At 35.7% G+C, this 17,702-nt stretch overlaps 3 protein-coding genes across 4 annotated transcripts; 2 read left to right on the top strand and 1 right to left on the bottom strand.

The window, feature by feature from the left end:
- Positions 1–550: 550 nt before the first annotated feature.
- Positions 551–3,108, bottom strand: LOC110759830 (protein LOW PHOTOSYNTHETIC EFFICIENCY 1, chloroplastic). Its single transcript, XM_021961967.2, is given in 2 exon segments — positions 551–3,011; positions 3,013–3,108. Coding segments are annotated over 2 exon segments (2,205 nt in total). The 5' UTR covers positions 3,064–3,108; the 3' UTR covers positions 551–857.
- Positions 3,109–3,694: 586 nt separating this feature from the next.
- LOC110759831 (DNA binding protein) lies at positions 3,695–8,493 on the top strand. Of its 2 annotated transcripts, none has more exons than XM_021961968.2 (5): positions 3,695–3,850; positions 5,678–5,847; positions 6,661–7,651; positions 7,995–8,161; positions 8,275–8,493. In XM_021961968.2, the coding sequence occupies exons 2-5, from the start codon at positions 5,714–5,716 to the stop codon at positions 8,381–8,383; spliced, it is 1,401 nt and encodes a 466-aa protein (XP_021817660.1). In that variant the 5' UTR covers positions 3,695–3,850; positions 5,678–5,713; the 3' UTR covers positions 8,384–8,493. The 2 variants fall into 2 exon arrangements, with proteins under 2 accessions (XP_021817660.1, XP_021817661.1); XM_021961969.2 differs by lacking the exon at positions 3,695–3,850 and adding an exon at positions 4,298–4,505.
- Positions 8,494–15,003: 6,510 nt separating this feature from the next.
- Positions 15,004–15,925, top strand: SIM (cyclin-dependent protein kinase inhibitor). Its single transcript, XM_088247777.1, has one exon. The coding sequence runs from the start codon at positions 15,214–15,216 to the stop codon at positions 15,550–15,552; it is 339 nt and encodes a 112-aa protein (XP_088103903.1). The 5' UTR covers positions 15,004–15,213; the 3' UTR covers positions 15,553–15,925.
- The last annotated feature ends 1,777 nt before the right edge of the window (positions 15,926–17,702 follow it).

Below are 17,702 nucleotides of genomic sequence, written 5' to 3'. Positions count from 1 at the left end.
TGCAAGATTTAGTGTAGTGCATCAATTTTCACGACAGAGGTGATTACATGATGTAGGGGAAGAAAATGCATCAATTTTCCTACATCAGTGAATTGAATGCCCTCTTGCCCCATGTTATTATATCGACAATGGTAATCCAAACTTGAAAATAAGGTCTCACTAAGGTGACGGGGTGTGAGTGGTGAATGGGTTGTGCGGCGAGCTCTTTGCTCGGGCATCAGCCTATACAACTCAGTGAAACATCAGGATGTATCACAACCTCAAAAGAAACACTAGCTAGGTTTCTCTTTGACAAGAAACTGGCATGCAACATGTGAACTCGTAAGGCTGTATTTTACTATAGCAATGGCATTAAGCAAAAAATCGATCTTCATGCAATTGGTTTAGCAACGTCGTAAATCTCCACTCAGATAAGCACTCAAATTTTCATCCATTACAAATATGCGGACAAACAAGATACAAGAACACCTTCACTTTCGGTTGAAGAATGATTTAGCTTTGTGCATTTATATTGAGTTTGTTCATATTCGTCCAGAGTTCTGAGCTCCAATAGCATTAACATAGCACATACTATATTCTAGCAGTTCCTGTAAATGCCTGAGCATATCTCTAATTTGTTGTTTACAAAGGGGAAAAAGAAACATCCATGTTTTAAGCAGCAGACGACCTGAGATCAAAGAGGCTGGTACAAAGTTACTTCACAGACAATTATATATGGTGTTTGTACATGGAATGAACTGAAAGTCACAGAAATTTCATGGGAATGAATTCTCATTGGTTGATCTGTTTAGGGCATATATTTCCTCTGTCTAGCTATCAAGTATCAAATGGTTTACTTCATTTGGGAATAGCCGAGTTTACGAAAGTTGGGTAGAAGATTTTCTACCTTGCGCTTCTTCCTTTTTATCCGGTGGCCGAGCCCCTAAAAATCCCTCAATAGCAACTCCAGAAGCCAGTGAGGATTGAACAACTATATCATAAGACTTTGGTGAGAGGTCAAGGCCCTGATTTTGAGCTGTCAAATATAAGTCATATGCAAGCCTTGGTTTACCTCCATTGGCAAGACCCTCAATCATCATTTCATATGTAACATTGTTTGGTGAAATGTTCTGATCCTTCATGCGCTGAAACCATTCATATGCAGCATTGGTTGAACCGTTTCGTGCAAACCCACTGATAATGGCATTGTACGTGACAACAGTTGGCTCGATTCCTGATGAAACCATCTCATGAATGATGGTATCTACCATATTCAATTTTCCGTGTCCACTAAAAACTGAAGCCATAATTGTGTAGGCATACAAGTTCGGTTTTACACCAACCTTAAGCATATGTTCCCACACCTGCCGGGCCTCATCATAGAGTTTTCCCTTCTCAAGGGCACTAAGCAATGCTCCATAAGAAAGTACTGTAGGTTTTTGACCTTGTTCCACCATTCTTTTAAAAATCTTGACAGCAGCAGAAGTTTCTGCAGCCTTGGAACAGGCAACAAGAACTGCATTCCACTCCTTACTTCTAGGTTTAAGACCTTTCTCTTCCATCTTGTTGAGCAGCCTGATGCCCCATCTCCAAATTCCTCTTTTTCTAGCTGCAGTCAGAAGAACATTAAAGTGAGATACTATCAATTCATATGACATGTTATTTGGCTTCGGCCCCCTGTCCAACATATCCTCATAAATCTCCAAAGCTACCCACCATTTCTTAGCCTTCCCCATCAACCAAATTACATGGTTACACACAGATATACCTATTTCAGTATGCCTTTCTCTTATCCTATTATACAATTCTTTTGCCACAATATAATGTACTTCACGGGTGCAAGCCCACAAAAGGCGCTCGTGTTCTGCCCGACCGAGTGGAAGCCCAGCAATATCCATCTGTGCTAGAAGTTTTAGAACGTTGGTACTTAAGTTATCGTCCTTCACAAGCCACCGGCGCATCACTTGGTAGCAAACACGTTTTGTAAAGTTCTCAAGCTGTATAAACTCATGTTCCCAGTCTTCAAAAGACTCTTTACTTATATCACCTTTATGGTACTTTTCTCTGAACTCAATGAAGAACTGTAAAGCTCCATTTCCATCTTGCATTCGTTGATAAGCCAGCAATGCTGTAGAATAGGATACTGAAGATGGAATCAGGCCCTTCTTCTCAATATCCTCAAGAACATCAAGGGCCTTAGTACTTAGTCCTTGCTCTATGTAAATTGCCATTTTAGTATTGTAAGTTACAACATTCAGTTCCACCCCTTCCTGAGTCATAGCACTCAAGACTTTGTCCATTTCTCCAAATTGTTTAGACTGCTTCACTGCACCCAAAAGACTATTATATATGAATAAGTTTGGGGTAATCGAACCATTAGTTTCTTCACTCTTTCTCTTAAGCCATTCAACAACAGCAAATGCAGAATCCATCAATCTGTCTCTTCCAAAACCCCTGATCATGGATGAGAATACTTGAAGGGGCAAATCACCCTTGTCCTTAAGAACCACCTCTACATCATCTGCTGTTTTTGCAAACTGTAAGCTCAATGCTAGCGCACGCACATCAATCTTGTCATTTTTCTGCTCCCAATTCGCTCCTCGATTTCTTACATCTACTTCATTTTTATCTTCACCACCCTCTGCTCCATCCACAATTAGATGATCAACACCCTTACTCTCACCTTCCCCTGACAACCTATGTTCTGATGTGGATTCTTCTATAACAATGTCATTCCCAATTGCTTGTTCTTCCAATGCCCATGCTACTACAAACGAAGCACCAAAGGAACGCTTCTTAGACTGAAAAATGCGAGCAGGTTTAAGTTTGGAGTACCCAAAAAAACACCCACAACCATAATCGAATTTTGAGCTTCCACTAAAAGCCTCAGCCCCAATAGCCCCTGAATTGCTAGAAAGTAATAATACAGCACCACTTCTACCATAACAAACAGGAAAACCAAGACTCCACATCTTTTTTCTTCTTATCCTAGAACTAAATTTACAAGAAGAACCAAGTTCAAAGCCTAACTGGGGCAACTGCCCAGGTTTCACCCCTTGAAGGCCAAGTGACCAAAGCTTGCATTTTCCATGAAATTTACAGGAAAAGAGAAACAACCCAGAATTGTATATCCTGTGGACGAGTAGGATCATAAAGGTTGTCATTATACAAATTTCAACATAGTTTTCATCTTTAGAGAGAGAAAACTTAAATGAGAAACAACAACTATGAGAGATGTGGTTACATACCTGAACTCCAACAACAACTGTTAGTTTGATTCTGAGTTTGCGAAATTCCCAGAAACTGTGAGAGTAGATTGAAAAGGCGAGAGAGATAAATTTGCAATCTTGGGTTGTGCCACTAATAAAACCAAGTGAACTTCCAAAGTGGGTTTTGATTTTATTTCTCCATGGTGCTGTGGTTTTCTCACAGCCATTCATTTGTAATGAGAAGAAAATAAGAGGTGAGAGCTACAAATCAGTCAAACAATTGGAAAAAATGGGGGAAAATGAAGCAGGCCAGGCCTTCCATTAATTTGTCCTGGGCTCAACCTAATGGACTCAGGTATTTATTCTGCCCTAATTACCCATTTACCCTCTGCAGAATGGTGGTCGGGTCGGGTGCGACCCGATGAGTATTGTGATTTTACCATTTACCCCCCTCTCAAGTAGAAATAATTACACACCTCCCGCCCTCCCACAGCTTTACCAATTAGAATGCTGCCACTCAACACTCGACAGTCGTTTTGTTTTTTTCTATTTATTTTGTATTTCCATTTTGGCTTCTTACTCACTCTCTCAGTCAGCCTCGCTGTGTAGTAGCAGTAGGGTTTTGAAAAACCCCGAAACCTAATCTCTCGTCCTCAGTTCAGGTAATTCTCTCACTCTCTGTGCTTCTTTCGTTTTCCCAATTCTTATATGCTTCATTCTGACCCTCATTTCCAGATTTTTGCTTTTTTATCGCCGTCTTTTGTAATTAGTCTGTTTGGGTTTACACATATCTTGTGGCAGTTTTAAATTCTTCAGTTCTCTGAAATTCATGTTTTTATTGTTGAGTTTTCTTGATGTATCTCTCTTCTTATGTGGGTTGCTCTTGGCTTCTCTTGATGTTGATGTCTTTGGATTGTTTGCGTGCTTAAAACTGCGACCCTTTTGTACACACACATAAAACACACATGCTATGTTTCTTTGTATATGTTGTTGATGCTCTATTTCTTCAGTTAGTTACCAAAACCTGGCCCATATTAACTTGCGGCTATTTTAAAAATCATTTGGTTGATTTTTTTATTTTTTTATTTTTTTAATACAAGCGATAGTCTAAACTAGAGAGGGGAGGGGGATTTCTCACACACACACACACAACGAAGATGCCATGGGGGTTCAAACTTAAGACCTCCAGTCTCCAAGTCAAGGCCCTTTTTCCACTGGGCTAGACCCCTATTGGCATCATTGGGTTAACTTCTCCGGCCTCTCTGCACTCAAAAATCCATGGAGCTAGACCAGTGAGCTGTTACGCTTTCTTCAAAGGTTGATTTAAGAAAAGATTCATTTTGCTACTTTATTATTGTGTATTTTATTTATTTATGATTTACCCCGTTTTCTTTGGGTTGTTGGAGCCTCTTAGGCGAGAATTCTTGTTGGTGACTGTATGTTTTGCCAAGTTTCAAATAAATTGTAGGAAACAAAATAAGTTTGTATTTTGAACTCTCAAAACATCAATTCAAAATTATAATAAACCAGAGTTTATAACTCTTGAAAAGTGAACTTACACTTCTATATTATGATCTTGTTTTAATACTCATATTTTTATACTATTTTCAAGTTGCACGCAAATCATATCATGCCATATCCCCTACTGGTATATCCATGATAATTTCCTGAAGCATTGGGGCAACTTTTGGTTTCATTTGCTGGGGTTTTTGTTGTTCATGTACAAAAGAAATTTTTGTGTAAGTTTCGACATTAATATTTCTCCTTATCTCCCTGTAGTCAATGGCATAAAGGTGGTATAAGATTTTCTTTCTTTTCCTTTCTTCACCCATGATTTGTTTGAGCTTTCCGTATTGACTGATGTGCTTGTGGATTTGATAATAATAGTACATTCAAGGTCGTTTTATTCTAAAAGGGAAAGTAAGACTCATGATTCAGGAGCCATGGTGATTGTGATGATGAGTCATCACTGTATATCTTTGAAACTTTATTTACCCAAAACTTATATATTTCTCCAGTTTGGTTCTTTTCAAAGTTCAGTGTTGGCTTCACTTGTCTTTCCTTACTACTTGATTTGTTGTATCTCAATCAGTTCTTTTGTTTTTTGTTTGTCTTTGAATTTATTTTATTTTAATGATTCCTGACTACCATTGTTGTTCAGAGCATTTTTCCTCCTATTAATAATGTTGTCCTTCTGTTAAAATATGAAACAGATTCGTTATTAGAAGGCCAAATTTTTGGACATTTGCATGTTGGATACCATTTGTGATTGAGAGACATAAGTATTCCTGTAGTTCCTGTTTTGATCTTTTATTTTAATTACTTAGACATCATCCAAATATCCAAAATACAAATAAGATTTCACAAGTGGCAAATGATTTATTTTTTTTTAATGTAATTTTTTTGTATTAAATTGTTAGTGTCTGTTTGTTCATTAGATATTTTTAAATGCAATGTTTCTGTATCTCACATAGCTTACCTGCGTGTAGGTTTGAATTTCACAAGTGGCGAACTTTGTGAATGTAATGCATGCTATAAAGGGTGGCTGGGCAGGGCGTACATTTGCCCTGGCTAAAAACAATGAATCTGAAGGAAGGAAGTCCCGAATTCGGCGTTCAAAGGAGGAGAGGAAGGCAATGGTTGAATCCTTTATAAAAACGTAATCACATTATATGATTATAGTTTCTTTGTTCAAAATTGCTACCATTCTAACTTACTGAGAAAAAGGATGTAAAAATCACTAATCTGTTAACCAATATAGTTCTGAAGAAATCTACTAAGATTATGGGCACCAGTAATAAATTTGATCTTCTCCCGACCCTTTACACAGGATAATTAAATAAGAATGAATTCTATATTCCTGTATTAAATTATCTTAAATTGGAAGCTGTTGACCAAGCATTACCTCTCATCCATTATGATTGTTTTCTTTTTGGTACTACTTTATTCTTATTCAGCAGGATACCACTGCTTTTGGATGTCTTTAAGTCATGGGCTGTTTTCTAGATCCGTGTTTATTGCTTCTGGATGAGCTTATGATCAATTTTGAAGATATATGCTTCCTTCCAATTGATTGCCAGCCAAATTCTTTGACGTACAGTGCTTTGATATTTTTTTTATTTTACCTGTAAGAATAAAGATAATTTATTCTGTCTGACCACTCTTTTAAGGACTTTTTGTTTTTATGTTTCTCGAGTTCAGGTCAATGAACATGAAAAACTAATAGTAACCTTGATGTTTCATAGGAATAAAACATATGATTGTGTCGTACTTGCAATATTGTTTAGCTGGACCAATTTTTATAGGTATATGCAGTAGTATTGTTCCCTGTTATAAGCTGGAGGGACTATTAGGATGTAATAGTGCTACTGTTGTATTTTCTTAGTTGTAAGATTTTTGAATATCTATTTTCCATTTGTGAATTTCTCAAGGAAGCAGATAACTGCAACCTGTTTAGTGATCTTGCTTACAGGTATCAGAAACTAAACAATGGGAGTTTCCCATCACTTAATCTGACCCACAAGGAAGTTGGCGGGTCTTTCTACACTGTACGAGAGATTGTCCGAGATATAATCCAGGAAAATAGAGTGCTGGGTCCTGCTAAGTTTACTGCAGAGGAGCAGACCATTGATCATTTCTTGGAACAAAGTCCATTGGGTTCCATCGCTACAGAACCACCAAATACTCTGTCAATATCATTAAATGAATCTCAGTTTATCTCCAATCAAAATCAGGGTAGAATTGAAGAACTGGTTTTCACATCGGATGGGCATTTAGCTACACTTGAACGTCAGAATTTTGACAATGGGAAAATCATCAATGGTACTCAAGTTGAAGTGAATAACAAAGAGTTTGAACTGAAAAGTACAGAGTTACAAGTAAAAGGACCAGTGGAAACAGAGAAGAAAGTTGCTGAAGAATCTGTAGTTCATAATGGGCATTGCATTGGGCCTGAATATCAGATGGTTGACAATGGATTAATCAATGGTAACCAGGTAGATCTGAAAGACAAAAAAACTGAGGAACTGACATGTACAGAACTACAAACCGTTGAACCTTTGGAAGCAGAGAAGAATGTTGAAGAAGTTCAGGAAACATCTAGGTCTAAAGTGACTCCTATAGCAGCAGATGTGATAGTGGAGACATTTCCATTAAAGCCGGCTAGTGGGACAAGTGAGAGCTTGGATGGAAGGTTACAAGAAGTAACAGATTTGGCTATATCTACCGAGGATAGAGTAGAGGAGAATCTTTCAAGTCCATTGCTTGAGAACAATTCCAGCTCACTGGATGAGGAAGCATTAGGAAATGCCAGAGATCCATCACTTGAAAGCTCAAATTGCTCAACCTTTAACGATGGTATTGTGCATGAAAAAGGAAGCACAGACCTTAATGTCAAAGCACCTCATAAAGATGTTCCAACATCTGAGATCTTAGAACAAAGTCAGCTGACTGCTGGGCCTAAGGTAGTTTTATTTTGAATGTCTATAGATTTTTCATAATTGTTCTCTTAATTACTAATATATAATTAAAAACTGAAGTGTCGATATGGTCATGTATTTGCATTCTTGCAATTCATGATTGGATGTGCCCTCAATTTTAATATTGTTAGTCTAATTCTAGTAATGATGTTAACACTGCTGGCTGGAATTTGCTTCAACATTGTCTCTTAGATTGATAGTAAGGATTCAATTATCCATACCATATTGAGTGCAGAATTCTCTTTTTCTCTTAACAATAGTTGCTTTTGTTCAAATCATGTCGGAGTAGAAATTTCAGCTTCAAACTATTGTTACTGCATTTTTACAGGCTATCAAAGCTCCAGATAGCCTACATACGGACAATAGAAATGGTACCGGTGGTAGTAGCGAGCTGTCAAAAACCAAAGAGGTGCTTGTGATTGAAGACGAAGTTGATGTTCAATCCAGCGGCAGCTTGCAGAAAGGAAGCAGCCCAACTTTAGACAGAATTAATCTGTAAGTATATGTTGTAAACCAACGGAGTGCTTGTTTTTTACTTACAGAACTAGGCAATTTAACATTATTGTTTAGGATCATTAATTTGCCTGGTCAATTGTTTCTCTTGGCAGTGAATCATGGGAAGGGAGATCTAAAAAGTCGGCAAAACCAGAAGGTAACCCACTTTGGGATGTATTTAAAGCGTTTATAGACGCCTTTGTGAAATTTTGGTCTGAATGAACTTAAAGAGTGTAGTTTCAGTTTTTGTTACTGGTGAGTGAAACAAGGAGTTCTGTACCTGCCAGAGTAATTTGTGATTTCACTTGGGTTAATTCTGTGGTCTTTCATTAGACTGGTTTTCTCCTTTCCCATACTTGACATGACTCAAACATCTCTTCATCTTTCCATCTGTAAACACATTTCTTCTTCTTCTTTTTTATGGCATCAGCTCTTCTACCAACTACCTCCTGATCAACGTTACTATATGCAAAAAAATTCAAATCAACGTTACTATATGCAAAAATTTCAAACTTTCTGTGGCAACCGTGTTTGATCGAAAATGAAACTAAATCCAAAGAGGTGAGCTCGTATTTTACATGAACAAGCAATTATAAGTCTTCAGTCTGTTTCAGTAACTTCTTGTATTGGATTTGAATCCAGCTTTTTAAACTCAAAAACAGAATTTGAGTTCAAAACTCAAAAAATTTGTTTGGTAGATCTAGTTTTGAAAATCTGAACTCAAAAATAACACAAAACACTCAAATACTTGAAAACATAACAAAAATCTGTTTTTTAGATTCTTGGTTTTTTTTTAAAACTGTTTTTAAGTTGGATACAAAACAAGTTTTTGAGTTTTAAAACATGGATTTTAGAACTCCTTGTTTTTAAAGTTTTTGAGTTCCTTATTTGAATAGGATACCAAACAAGTTTTTGAATCTTAAAAATTGTATTTCAGAACTCCTTGTTTTTAAGAAAAATCAAAGTTTTGAGTTCCCCACTTGAATAGGATACTAAACATCCCCTTAGATTTCCAACTACCGGGATATGCAAAGATAACTAAATCAAACTCCTAAATCTGAACATGAACACTACCATTTCCACTACTTACAACACACACACAAAGCTTTAAAAATTCCTACTACAAGACATAATTACATAACTTCCATTTACAGTCTTCAAGTATGGTGGGAAGCAGTGGCGGAGCCATGAATATTTTAGGGGAGGGGCAATATTTAACAAGCTAAAAGCTCCAAAAAAAAATTCAGACAACAAAAATACCCTTATACTTTAAATAATACTAATTCCCTTTAGATTCATGGTTAGGCCTAAGGATTGCGGGACATTTTTTCTTACTGCTAACCACCATTTTTTCCTTTTGTTCTCTTTGTTACAAACCGAAGATGATTAAACTCTCTAGATATGATAACATATGACATATACATGGGTCTTTCAATTCAAATAATGTTTTCAAGAAAATAACATCTATGGCTTTCAAATGAACTGCTCAGGTCAGACCAAAAATAAAGCATAAATGTTCTTATTGTTGCTATAAGAGGTCTAGGATCAAATCTCTTCTTATTTCCCTTCTTTAGGGTAGAGTGAATTAAGGAGTAACGAAAAGAAACAAGTTCAAAATATTCAAGTGACATGGTCTAAAACGAAGTAGTTTTGGCTAGGTCTTTAAAAAAATAGAAAGACCTCGCGTGCCTACCTGATACCCAGCACGCAGGACAAGCTTCACTCAGAAAATTACACAAACACCTGATTGGCATTCCTGCCTAGCCAACCAAAGATGCAAAGGTTAATATCTGCGGTTGCCATGGGGTTTTCCGGCGATGGGAGGTGCTTGAGCCTATGTGGCTCAGCCACTGGTGACTTACTTTGAGCTGTTAAGCCATACAAGTGATGAAATCTCATTGAGGTGGTCATTTTGAGCTGTTAACAAATTCTCCACTAATAGCTCTGGGTTATTTAGTAATTGGGATTTTTAGTTTTTTTTTTCACACTGGACTAGACCTCATTGACGGGATAAATTTAGTCTTTAATATGAAGTATTCATACAACTGCAATGCATAAGGACTATAAATATTTTCAGGTAATTGATAGTTTCTTTTTTTCATTTAAAAGGAAATTATGTTCTCCAAAAAAAAGGATTTGAGAATTTACATATACTTAATAATCCTCATAAAGGGGGAAAGAAAAACCAATGTGACATGCAAAAAACACTAAATGAACACAACGAGTAAAAAGTGTGGCAAGCTAAGGGCATTTTGGTATTCTACTTGAATCCAAAATTTTAAATTTAAAAACAGTATTTGAGTCCAAGACCCAAAAAAATCTGCTTGTTATGCTCCGTTTTGAAAACCCAAACTAAAAAAAATACATAAACACTTCAAAACAGAAAAAATATGTTTTTCTTTAGAAGCATTTTCTAGAAACAGTTTTCAAGTTGCATACCAAACAAGTTTTTGAATCATACAAAATGAATTTTAGAACTCCTTATTTTTAAGAGAAATCAAAGCTTACTTAAATAAGATACCAAACACCCCCAAAAGAAAAGGACTAGCTTGCCACGTCATAGACTTAGAGTAAAACAATTTCAAAAAAGAAAATATAATACTTAAACCATGGTGTAGCGATCTCCAAAATCATTTGGACAGTAGTTGACTTATCTCTTCTCTATTTAATTTTTTTTTTTCCCCTTCTTTAGATGACGACCATGGATAAATCATTTTATAAATAATCGCATATCCCCGTTTTGAGCAAAGCAAGAAAGCAGATATCACCACTCCATTAATTTATAAATAATAACCACTCCATTAATGTGAGAAATACAAATCACCACCGGAGTTTTAAATTCTAATCCAGTCAAAAGCACTCGATAAATTAATTTTAATTAAATAAACGAAAAATAATTAGATAGAAGAAAGAACCCTGATTTCATGTATAAAAAAGAAGAAGTATATATATAGAAAGGCGTATTACTATATATATACATATGGGTACATATAAAAAGGTATAATACTATACTAAAAGGGGAGATAAAGACTGGAATTCTTAAGCATATATCCTTACCTTGACATGAAGAATAAAGTGGTGATGAACGAGGTCAGATTTGGAATGTTGTTGTCTGGTTTACCTCACGATAAAGCTTCCATAGCTTTGATAATTACATAGATGTATATTGTAAATAATTAAATGTATTTATAATTACATAAATATACGAGGCGATTATTAGGAGTATCGATTTTCTCTTTATACAAGCAATATTCGACGAGGCAGAATCAAAACTCAACTGCTCGACCAATCAAAGTTATATTTACAAAAACTTATACAAAAGCACAAGTAGTACATAAAAACTTATACAATACCTACAAACAACCAACAATAAAAACACAAAATTTTGGATCTAAGCTCATCCGAATTTGAATTGTTAAGATACATGAACCATATCATGCACCATATCATTTTAATGAATTAAAATTTTGGAAATATCTGGCGCGTGGTGAAAAGGAATATTATTTTGCATGTTAATTTGTGATTATAAAAATACGTTTGGTTTATAGGCTAATGATTGACGGTGAAAACCAAGCAAGAGGGAGGGGACAGTTCACGTGGAAAGATGCAATTTCATAAAAGGTTGGTATTTGGTAATCTAATCCATACTTTTATTTTATTTTATTATTTAATATTTCTATATTTTTATATTTTATATTTTTATATTTTATATTTCTTATTTTTATGGTATGAGAGAGAGAGAGAGAGAGAGAGAGAGAGAGAGAGAGATCTTTTGGTAGATGGTTTTTTTGGGGACGAAAGATTTTTTGGTATCGGTAGATAAGCGTATTGAAGGTTCTTACATGGTATCCTATGCTGCTATATATATTTATATCTATATAAAATGCACCGTTTTGAGCGTTTTAGAGAGAGAGATGATTTGATGTGTTTTTATTAGGCTGTATATATATCTTCATGTCTACGCGCACATGGTGGAAGTGAGTGAGCAACATGCCAACATGTCTGCCAAAACGAAAGAACAACATGCCAACAAGGCACTCTACAAAGATGGGGCCAAAATTTCAAGTCCTAAAAATCCAAAACAAAAAATTATTTTATTATCATTAAAAGCTACTTATATTGGTAGGTTCCATCCACCATGAAAGATAAAATATTTGAAAGAGTTGACGATTTCGTGGCCAAAAGCGCCATGTTTTTATTAAGTTTTATTTCTAGTTTTTATACATAGGCATTGTATGATATGATATCTAATAAAGATGTTGTCTGTAAATTGGAATAAATGCACCCCCAAATTTAGATAGGTATTTCATAGCACTTTCACTTTGATTTATGTGGTCAAGAAATTTGATATCTATATATACATATAAAGTAAAAGGTAGAGAATAGTAAAATATTCAAAATATCAAAAAATTCCTTTGATTAATACAAATATTAAGAATTGAAATTATTAATTAAATGAGGATAATATGGTAACTTCATACTTTTTCATATTAACAAAATTAAAATTAAAAGAAAAATCAAATAATGGATCCTATTTTTATGGAACACAACTACCCATTTTCTTTTTTAATTCTAAAATAAATTTTAAAATTGTAAAAAAAACCTCTTGTAGGCGCGAAAGCGCATGCGGAGAGGCTAATATATGTAAAATAAAAAAAACTTAGTGAAATGAGATATATTTGTACGTGTTCGATGTATTTCAGGTTGTATTTCGATGTATTTCATTATTGAACATAGGAGTAGTTTCGGTTCGGCAATTGACTCAAAATGACGAAATCGCATACCCACGAAAAGGGTGCGGTATGGCTAAAATCATGACAGCCCCCGAACCACCAAAAGACTGTTACTAAATGTTTCGGTGTTAGTCGACTGCGGTCATCTTTGGCCAGTTATCGCCACCACAACTAAACTCATCGTCATCTTCGACTATCCTACAAATAAAGCAAACCCATAACTTAAAAAAAGAATACTAAGAGGTGAGAATAGAGGGTGAGTGAATGAGATGATGAGATGAGAACTGAGATACAAAGAGGTGAGACTGAGATGATGAGAGAGGTCAAATTCGTCGATGGGGAGCGATGGTCGATGGCAATAATCAAGCGACAAGATAGAGAAGAAGAGAAGATGATGTGTAGGTTTTTTTTTTTAATGAGGGAGTGAAAAGTCTGATATGAGAGTGAGAAAGATGAGGTTGAGTGAGATTAATTTGACGGCTTGGATTAATCTCAATCCTTAAATCCTAACCGTTAGATCTAACGGCTATTTTTAATACAAATATAATTTAAAATATATACTTAATTAAGTAATTATATATAAGTCGGTCGATGCAGTATATTGTCGGTTCTGGGTTTTCAAAACCGCAATAGTCTGTCCATCCTTAAAAATCGGCCTAGTCGATCGGTTTTCTTTCCCTTTGGGCACTGTGTTGGCAAAAATTTGATCGGTTCGATCGATTTTGCAGTTTTTCAGTCTTAATTTAATATCATCTTTTTTTTTTTCTTTTTTTTTTTTCATATCTCAGTTCTTTTTGGAAAGTTAAAAAGATAATATAGTATGTTAATCGTACATTGGTTGCGAGAAGTCTCCGGGGATGGTTTTGGCCATATTTTTTGAACTGCAAATATAGTTACACTTTGATTGGTACGTTTCGCTTTACATAGGGGACTGTCGGATGTCGTATTTTATAATCGACTTTGATTGTCTTTAATAAAATATTATTGCTCCTAAAAAATGAAATAGAAAAACAGAAAGAAAAAAAAGTTACTATTTAGTTAAAAAGAAAAAACAAAATTAAATTGCGGATTATTAAAAAGCTCACCATTGAACATGAATATCGTGCGGTTAGCCAAAAAGCAAAAAATGAACATGAATATCATGCCATACCCACCTTTTGGTTTGAGCGCGGGATGCACTCTCCTCCAGAGCGCGTTGATTATAATTTAAGCTTTAGAATTACGACCTTTTGCCATTAACGTAAGATTTACGTTAAATATGTCGATCCAAAACAAAAGCGAAAAATAAAAATAAAAATAAAAAAGACACAAAAAAGCAAGGAGAATGAGATCTGATTCATGCAAGGCCTTGGCCACAAAACCTCACAGCTTGTCGTACAACTAAATTAAATTCCTAATTATTACGTACCTTCATTTTTCTTCGGTGGATATATTTTTTTACCTCGTTTATTTTTTTGGTATGTTTGATTATTTAGAACGAAAAAGTAAGAAATCGGGAAATTTAGGAACCGGGAAAGTAAGTAATAAGTAATTGGACTCATATATTTTTAGTAACTGCAAGAAAGTTATGAATTAGAATATTTTTATTTCTTCTCATATCCCTTTCCGATAAGTAAATATGACATTAATGCACAAAATAGTAACATGTGTGGTCCAAGTATGTAACTCATAGTATTCATTACGATATTAACACATTACCAAAATTTTCATAAGTATAAATAGGAAACGACAACAATGAAATAACTACCCAAAAAAGGAAATTATAGATCGAAATTGACATCACAGAAATGGTGATAAACCTAAGCTCATCACCTACATCTCTAAGCTGCCTGCATATACTTGTTGGTTATTAATTCAAATTTAATTACCGAAAAGGATATCCAATAATCACTCCTCCCAGCTCAGCCACTCAAAAATAGAAACAAAAGGATATTATACGTGTCCAAATTTGTTCGGCCGCAATTATTTCTTAAACGCATGTAATCTTTTAACTGGACTAAACGTGTCACGAAGAGAGTGGAGGGGGTAGGGGTCATTTTCCTAAAGGACTGTAGCGCTAGTAGCTGAGAAGATAGAATAAAAGAAGCAGCAATGAGCTTTCTTTGTTTGTCTCTCTGCTGTATTACCTTCAAACGCACGCCTTCCCACTCTTTAACACGTTGTGATGAGCCCCCTTTACCTTCCCCATCCCAAAACCATAAATATATAATAGCCCCACAAAAAAACCCACATCACACCAAAACCCCTCTCCAAAATATAATCCATTTTTCTTCCTCACCATCTCCATCTCCATCTTCATCTTCATCTTCATCTTCAACCATGGCCACTGGTCTAGACTTCTGCCAAGACCTCCCAAATCCGAGATTCCTCACCATCAAAATCTCAACCCCAAAAGCCCAACAACCATTATCTCTCCATGACCATGATGCTCTCGATGAGGTCGTTCATGACTGCCGCACGCCAACATCCAAAGAGCACAAGATTCCCACGGTTGTTACATGCCCGCCTGCACCCCGAAAGCCGGCCAGACGGGCGGCTTCCTCATGCAAGAGGAAGCTGCAATTCTTCGAGACGGTGAACCAGGATGAGGTCGAGGAATTTTTCAGATCGAGCTTTTTGATTAACTCTCGTGCCAAGAGGAGCTGCCCCTGTACATAAACAAAGCTTCCACCGGTGCCAATTCAATTGAACGGGAACGGAACGGAGTATTAATTATTACACCGTTTTTCTTCTTCTTTTTTTTCGTAGTTTTTGGTTTCTGGGTTTTATATATATGGGATTTGTATGGTCCAAAACGTGAAAATTACGTTGATATAATTTGTATTACACGGTGGCTGATAAATTCATGCCGGTCGGTTGGGGACGAAGAGAGAATTTCCAGGTTATATATTCAGAGAATTGGATCTGAATTATATATATTTGTATGCCCTTCATCAATGTTCATGAGAGTATGAATTACATTCCTCCACTATAACCAATTGGTTTGTTTTGTTTGTACATGTTCTTTCTTCAATAAAGTGTTTTTCATTAATTTGACTTTGATCATTTTGGGTTCATGTTCTTCATCTTCCTGCTGTTTCTTCTTGGAATTTTGTATATACTCAAAAGCATGATCTGCGTGGGGGAAGATGGTAGATGCCGGGTCGGTGTGATGATTGCTTGTTTGAGTTGGGTTGAAGGAAGGAAGATGACTTAGATTAATCATATAATTAAGGTAGCATTTGATGGCTTATTTGTTGCGTAATTAAATGGTTGTTTGTTGGTTAAGAAGTTGGTTGATCTACCCGACGTTTGACATTTTCCACGTTGAGTTGAGTGATTGACACGGCTTTGGGATCGATAAACTTGATTAATCAGCCTCTGTTTTTTTTTCTTCTTAAGTTTCTTTTTTCTTTGTGTGTCTGAGACTGAGAGAGAGAGACTGACGGAGAGATTTGTACCCTTTTACAATCCCAAGAATGGTGCAATATGGGATGTCATAAACAATACTAGTATAATTCAATGTGTTTGTCTTTTGTCTATTTTGACAAATAACAATTCACATCATTAATTTTACTCTAGGGTAATTTCCCTCTCCCTCACCTCCCATCACTACACCCTCCTTCAATAAAATGCTTATAAAATATTAATTTTACTCTAGGGTAATTTCCTCCCAGATCCCTTCAAATCTTCAGTGTTCTTCGAATTTTGGTGGACTTATGTCGATCTGCTCATCCTTTTGGCAGATCTATTGTCTCATATCTAGGTTGGCTCTAGTTGTGCCTCATCTTGCGAGGCTACTCTTTGAGGTGTTGCGGCTTGGTCATGGTAGATTCACTGCTTATTGGTGTGTTGAGGCCCTAGAGTAACTATGTGACGCTCTATATGTCATGTCTCGAGGAAGATTAGCAGGGGTTGGTTTTCCTTTTGATGGCGTTGGTTTAGTTTTTTTGTATTTTTGAGTTGGTTTGTTCAATCAAGTCCAGAAATTATATGAGTTTTCTATGTTTTTTCACTTATAATTCCAGAAACTTAGTTAAGTTTGTTGGGTGTTCTTAGTCTCTCTAGGAGAGTCATGCCAGTTAGTTGCTAGTTTTTGTCCTTAACGTCATTGGACTAGATTTGGGGAAATTATGGTGGTTGAGAGAAGTTATAGAAAAGTTATTTTCGAGAGTGATTCTCGCCATATCATTTCAGTTTTTTAGTTGGCTCAGGCCACTAGAAAAGTTTTACCCATGTATGCCTTGTTGTTATTGGGATAGCTCCCTTTACAGTTATAGTTGTATTGATAGTTTCATGCACTGCGGTTCATGTCTGGCTTATTCAAGCTTGCATCCTTTATGCCCAAATTTCTTTTGTCTTATGAGGCCAGTATTGGATACATTTTGTGCGCTTGATGTTGTCTATGTGTTTCTATGTATTTAGATTAACCATGCGTGGTTACTATGCTTCTATCTTTGTATTAATCCTTTATGGGTACTTTTACTAGCCATTGTGGCTTATAGTATTTATGCCTAATTTATGAATACAATCATTGTTTTTCTCTATGTATATAAATATATAAAAAACAAATCGATGTAGAGACTACTGCTACAATTTAACCTTAAATTTACATAACTTGAAAATGGAACTAAGCTTCAACGCATTCATTTAAAATACTTCATGGCAATGTAACAAAAGCCAAACAATAATTTCCCGATTTCTACCTTTTCAAATTTACGGTAAACTTTCTGTGGCCTGAATACTATAAATAGCTTATTTTTCTATTTTACACCATCAACTGATCACTGATGGTTATGTTGTACCTTAACCATCGAAGCTCAAAATGT

This window comes from Prunus avium, chromosome 2 (assembly GCF_965620075.1).
Source record: "Prunus avium chromosome 2, drPruAviu1.hap1.1, whole genome shotgun sequence".
Taxonomy (NCBI): Eukaryota; Viridiplantae; Streptophyta; class Magnoliopsida; order Rosales; family Rosaceae; genus Prunus; species Prunus avium.
This window is presented reverse-complemented; position numbering and strand designations above follow the sequence as displayed.

Excerpts from the sequence above, each read along its gene's own strand:
- LOC110759831 (XM_021961968.2), top strand. The coding sequence starts at position 5,714 with ATGCATGCTATAAAGGGTGGCTGGGCAGGGCGTACATTTGCCCTGGCT. Across the intron at positions 5,848-6,660 it reads GTTGAATCCTTTATAAAAAC|GTATCAGAAACTAAACAATG; the intron begins GTAATCACATTA and ends TCTTGCTTACAG. Across the intron at positions 8,162-8,274 it reads ACTTTAGACAGAATTAATCT|TGAATCATGGGAAGGGAGAT; the intron begins GTAAGTATATGT and ends TTCTCTTGGCAG.
- SIM (XM_088247777.1), top strand. The coding sequence starts at position 15,214 with ATGGCCACTGGTCTAGACTTCTGCCAAGACCTCCCAAATCCGAGATTC.